The sequence below is a fragment of the Gopherus evgoodei genome, unplaced genomic scaffold, assembly GCF_007399415.2.
Source record: "Gopherus evgoodei ecotype Sinaloan lineage unplaced genomic scaffold, rGopEvg1_v1.p scaffold_35_arrow_ctg1, whole genome shotgun sequence".
Lineage (NCBI taxonomy): Eukaryota > Metazoa > Chordata > Testudines > Testudinidae > Gopherus > Gopherus evgoodei.
Genome location: NW_022060027.1, coordinates 4735169 through 4741168, shown reverse-complemented (window position 1 = coordinate 4741168; position 6000 = coordinate 4735169). Strand labels below are relative to the sequence as shown.

The following is a 6000-nucleotide window of genomic DNA, read 5'->3' as shown; positions in this document are numbered from 1 at the left end:
TTCTTGTTGGCCCCGGGGTCAAAGGTCACTGGGGTCACAGGGGAGTTGGCGCTGGTGGGCTCAGTGGTCACCAGGGTCACTGGCAGGTTGGTTGAGGGGTCAAAGGTGGCTGGGGTCACCCATGGGTTGGCATTGACAGGGTCAGAGGTCGCTGGGGTCACAGGTGCTTTGGTGCAGATGGGGTCAGAGGTCACCAGGGTCACTGGCAGGTTGACGCTAATGGGTCAGAGGTCGCTGGGGTCACAGGCAGCTTGGCGCTGATGGGGTCAGAGGTCACGAGTGCCAGCTGCCAGCTGCCCCTGGGGTCAGAGGTCACGGGCGCCCGGCTCAGGTCTCCTTCCAGCGGGAGCTGGTGCGGGGGGCCCAGGCTGCGATCAGCCCCTGGGCCGCGTAGTAGGTGCCCATGACGATGAGCCGGGCCTGGGGCACCGGGGCGCAGAAGTGGTCCCAGGCCAGGACCAGGTCGGAGGCCACGAAGAGCAGGGAGCCGGTGGCCACGGCCAGGTGGGGGGGAGGCCGGGCCAGGGCCCGCCAGCCATGGCCGCCAGCAGCGCCCCGTAGCCCCCCACGGCCGGCACATAGGGGCCTCCCAGGCAGGGCCACAGCGTCGCGTAGGCCCCGGCCCAGGCCAGCACCAGCAGCAGCAGGAGCCAGGGGCGGTTGGGACGCAGGCCCAGGGCCCAGATGTAGCAGACGTGAGCCAGAGCGAAGGCCACCACGCCTGTGGGGGAGGGAGGTGTCAGAGAGCCGTGCTCCTCACTCCTGACCCTCAGCCCCCTGGGTGCTACCTCCCCTCCCCTCCCCTCCCCTTCCCCACCACTGCTCCTCACTCCCGACCCGCAGCCGCCTGGGAGCCACCTCCCCTCCCCCACCACTGCTCCTCACTCCCGACCTGCAGCCCCCTGGGCGCCACCTCCCCTCCCCCACCACTGCTCCTCACTCCCGACCCGCAGCCGCCTGGGAGCCACCTCCCCTCCCCTCTCCCACCACTGCTCCTCACTCCCAACTTGCAGCCCCCTGGGCTGCCATCTCCCCTCCTCCACCAGTACTCCTCACTCCCGACCCGCAGCCCCTGCTAGCCCAGCCCTGGGTGCCCCCTTCCATCCCCCACCAGTGTTCCTCACTTCCGAACTGCAGCACCCCCTAGGCCAGTCCTGGGCTCCCCACCCTGAACTCTGCTGGTGCCCCTCACTCCTGGCCCCATACCTGGGATAAATAGTTGGGGCCAGACGAGGCGGAAGTCTCCCACGCTGGAGAACATCAGTCCCCAGCGGACCCGGCGGGCGGCCGGGGTCCAGGCGCCGTCACCCCAGGCCTGGGCCGTCAGGAACCAGACCAGGCTCAGGAGCGGGAGGCCCTTGACGCCGGCGCTGACCCAGCTGGGCTCAGGCAGCCACAGGGCAAAGTACAGGCCGCAGGAGGCCAGGAACGGCAGCAGCTTGTGGCAGCGGCTCTTGGCCTGCAGACGGGGGTGGAAATGGACATGGCCGGGGCCCGTCTACACTAGGGAGAGTACGGCGCACCCGGCATGGAGACTATCCCTCGGTCCAATCAGGGAGCAGGGAACAATCCCATGTGACTCAGACAGCAATGACGTGTCATTTCCCACTGGGGTCAGCTCTGAGGACTACCCATGCTCCAAAGCTAACAGACCAACCTGTTAACTCTTAAACCTACTGATCACCCACTCTGTAAGCACGAGCCTGTTAACTGCCATTGTATTAACTGACACACCTATCATTACGAGAATCCATAGTAATGCACAGTCTGGCTATTTCATCATGTTCACTCTGAAACCTCCTGCCACACAAGGGTTGGAAAACAGGGTGTCATTCAGTTTCAGGGTTAACAGGGAAATAACAGACATATCGATTGTTGTAAATTGGGTTTGGGCAGTTATTTTGCTATGTTAACTCCAAAACCCAATGATAATCTGTTGTAACCAACAATTCTGTTGGCTATTTCACAGTGTTAACACTGAAAACTACTGACTGACCACTGAATACAATCAACACGGATCACTAGCTCCCCTATTGATAACCCTGTGCGCAGTGACCCCTCACCTAACATCGTCCAGTTCATTGGCTAGTTCATCGTTTAGTAACCAGGCCGCCCCTGGGAAACATCCACCCTCTGACTCACCACCTCTCCCAGGCTTCACAATCATTCGTCGCTGGGTCCAGTGTTCAATTGTTTAACATTTATACTGTCTCCGTCTATCACAGCTTTTGTCTGGCGAAATAAATTTCCCTGGAACCGAATCCCCCTACTGACGTTCATTTTTCTGGGGAAATTGGATTAACTTAACATCGTTTGGCATAAAGTCACATTTCTCAGGAACGTAACGACCACGTTAAGTGAGGAGTTACTGTCTACAGCCTCCTAATGATTGGAATTGGAAACGTAACTTCCTTTTTATGACTCTTTCGTGAACTCTGGAACCTACTGATAACCTAAATGAGAGCGGCCTTATTAACTATTTCACCAGCAAGATGCCCCAGCTAAATCGACTCAGCTCATCTCCTGGCACCTTATCCCAGTGGGAAGTGACACCTTTCCCCACCCATTCACCTCAATGAAGTGTTAACTCAGGGCTTGTCTACATCAGAAAGTTGCAGCGCTGGTGAGGGAGTTACAGCGCTGCAACTTTGAAGGTGTACACATCTGCAGGGCACCACCAGCGCTGCAACTCCCTGTTTGCAGCGCTGGCCGTACTCCCGTTTTGTCTCGGGTGTAGAGGATCCAGCGCTGGTGATCCAGCGCTGGTAATCCAATGTAGACAGTTACCAGCGCTTTTCTTGACCTCCGTGGAATAAGCAGGTATCCCAGCATACCTGAGGAAGCCTCTGGTAATCAAGCAGGTCTCCTCTCCCGGTTTGCTCTCGCGTTCCCGGAACCCCGAGCAAGCAGGTCTCCTTCCCTGCGGTTTGCAGGGTGGTTCGGGGAACGCGAGAGCAAACCGCGGCGAAGCTGGTCTCCTTTCCCGGTTTGCTCTCTCGTTCCCCAAACCCCGAGCAAGCAGGTCTCCTTCCCTGCGGTTTGCAGGGGGGTTCGGGGAACGCGAGAGCAAACCGCGGCGAAGCTGGTCTCCTTTCCCGGTTTGCTCTCGCGTTCCCCGAACCCCCCTTGAAGCCGCCCAACAGCGCTGCAGTGTGGCCACATCTAACACCACTTGCAGCGCTGGTTGCTGTAAGTGTGGCCACTCTGCAGCGCTGGCCCTATACAGCTGTACTAATACAGCTGTAACAACCAGCGCTGCAAAATTTTAGATGTAGACATGGCCTCAGAAACCTATAGCTCTCATGTAACACATCGTCCTTGGTAATTCAGCTGCCAGAGCAATTACAGCAACATCCCGCTACACCTGCCCTATCCCTGACCCCATTCCTGATCCAGCCCCTCTTTCCTGGCGCTAAGCTACTGCCAGCATCACTTCAACCAAAACTTTCCAGTTTCAAAGCCGAGGTAGGTTTCCCTCAGGAATTTCCAGTTGAACCCGGGCACTACACCAACCCTAAAACATCCACCCACCCAAAGTAAAAATGGCCCAGGCCCACTCAGCCTAGCAGCGTTCACTCTGAAACCTACTGATGGCACAATTTAACAACCATTTCACCATTTAGCAGGAAGGCCAAATTAATGCTGCTTTGTCGAAGGGCGAAGTTCTGCTCCTATTGATGCTAAAGTAGCAGCTTTAACTTTGAAACCTACTGACTGTGCAGCTGGCCCTAGACTCTTGGTAACGATTTAAGCACCAGGCAACTGGGCAGGAAGAGGCAGCTAACTTTGCTCCTAATTGTCCCTCAATTCTGCCATGAGCATGCCCCATTCACACCAACATGGTGTTAACTCTGAAACCTACTGATATTGTGCCTTCAAGGTCACCCACGTCGTCACTGTGATCAGGGCTATCTGCGCTGATCCTGCTACCAGCCCCGCTTCCCTTCCCCTCTGGGTCCAGCAGCGTCCCCAGCTCAGGCGGGCTATGGGAAACAGTGCAAACTGAAGTGGAAACAGTTGCAGGGAAATCTCACCTTGATTAACTGGCTCACAGTCCCAGGAGCCATAACAGCAGCACGACGACACACAGAGGACACTGGGGTTCAGTGCAGGGGGATGGGGCTAGGAGCCAGGACTCCTGGGTTCTCTCCCCAGCTCTGGGAGTGGAGCCCAGTGGCTTAGAACAGGGCTGTGGGAACTGGGAGCCAAGTCACTGAGAATCTCTGCCCCCCCCCCCACTGCTTGTCCACATTTTATGCCTCAGTTTCCTCCCCCCCTTACATCAGCTGCAATATTCCGTTGGTAGCGGGCGTCCGTCTCGAGAACGTCCATGCTGCAGGGCAGGGGCTCCGCGACGCACCCTGGCTGCTGCCTCCAACTCCAGGCACCCACCTGGGACTGTCATCTCCCGTGGCCTCAGAGCCAGAGATAAGACCGGGGGGAGGCCGGAGGAGACATAAAATCGATTTCTTCCGCCTCATCCCGACCCAGCACCAGCTGATAACAGGGAGGCAGCTGCTGGGAGGAGTGGGGCTCAGGGGGGCTGGGAGCCCAGGCTCCTGGGTGTGATCCCCCCCAGCATGCTGCCTCCCACTCCCCCCTGTAGTAAGAGGAGGCCCTGAGATACAAACCCTCGTCAGAGGACCGGTACGAGGCCTGAACTGAAGTAATGGTCAAGACTTTGCTCACATAACGCAAAGCGAGGCCGGCCCTGCTCACAGCCGCTGGCAAGGGCTGAGGCTGCAAAAAGAGATGGACCTTGGTCCCGGACCCCAGATATCGGGGGGTGTCGCATCCTTGCACACGCCACACACATAACAGGACCAGGCTGAGCCAGCGAAGGGGGATATGGTGAAGTTGTTTTGTTTGAACCAACACGTACAAGGTGCGAGGCTGCACCGTGCAGCGTAGGGGGGGCTGCACCTCAGGGGTGATGTGTAACGCGTCTGTACCTGCGTATAAGGCTGCATCCCTGGGGCGGTGTCTGTCCGGCCTAGGGGGCAGTGGAAAGTCCCACCACTGACTGAGCCGTGGCCAGTGGCAGGGGGCACGTATTCACAGTACGTCCTGTAAAGTCTAGAGGGCAGGGCTGCCCAGAGAATTCAGGGTCTTCGGCGGTGGGTCCCGGAGCGGAAGAAGCTCCAGGGCCCCCGGAGCGAGTGAAGGACCCTGCTCCAGGGGCCCCTGCAGAGCCCGGGGCAAATTGCCCCACTCCCCCCCCCACCCCGGGTGGCCCTGCTAGAGGGAGCTATTAGTGTGGTTCGTTTGACAATAAACCTGGCCAGGTGCCTTCGTCCCTTACTAGTCTGTGGCCCTGGGGGTGTCTCGGGCTCTGCTGTGCCAGTGGGCTGCAGAGCCGGGGCAGCGCGCAGGGGGAGCGCCCGCCCGCCCGCCGCCGACGGATCTCACCACTGAGCAGAGCAGAGCAGAGCACTGCCCCGGGAGCGCCCGACACCCCCAGGAAGGAGGCTGTGGCAGGCTCAGGCTTTAACCATTGGTTTTTATTTTCATCCGGAATAACAAAAGAGACGAGCCGGGGACCCACGGCACAGGGGGGATGGTCGCCAGCCGGGGAGGCCCCGGGGCAACCCCCAAAAGGCCACTTGATTTGGTTCCTGTTTAAGAGCTTTTAAATATTGCCACTAAAGGGGTAGCCGGGGGAGGGGGATGGCTACCAGGACATCACTGTTGGCTACTGCTGACTTTGGGAGGGGGTCAGGGGAGGGGGGGAATTCAGTGCTTTTCAAAAGGAGAAAGGTGCGTCACGGGCCCATCTGGCCCGGCGTCTGGCCCCATCTCCCCCCAGCCAGGGGCCGTGCGGGGGGTGTGTGTGTGTGTTGTTTCAAAGTCTCTGTGCAAGGGGAGGGGATCAGACCCCATGCCTCCCTTCCAGCCTCGGCCCCCCCCAAGCACCTGGGATCCCCCCCAAAACTAGTGCAATGCAGAGCCTCTCTGGAGAGGCCGGGAAGATCAGTGTGGAGGGGGGAGTAAGGGGGGCAG

At 59.0% G+C, this 6000-nt stretch overlaps 1 protein-coding gene across 1 annotated transcript; it reads right to left on the bottom strand.

The window, feature by feature from the left end:
• Positions 1-327: 327 nt before the first annotated feature.
• Positions 328-4430, bottom strand: TMEM86B (transmembrane protein 86B). Its single transcript, XM_030544959.1, is given in 4 exon segments — positions 328-536; positions 539-721; positions 1207-1459; positions 4282-4430. Coding segments are annotated over 4 exon segments (696 nt in total). The 5' UTR covers positions 4333-4430.
• Between the last annotated feature and the right edge of the window lie 1570 nt (positions 4431-6000).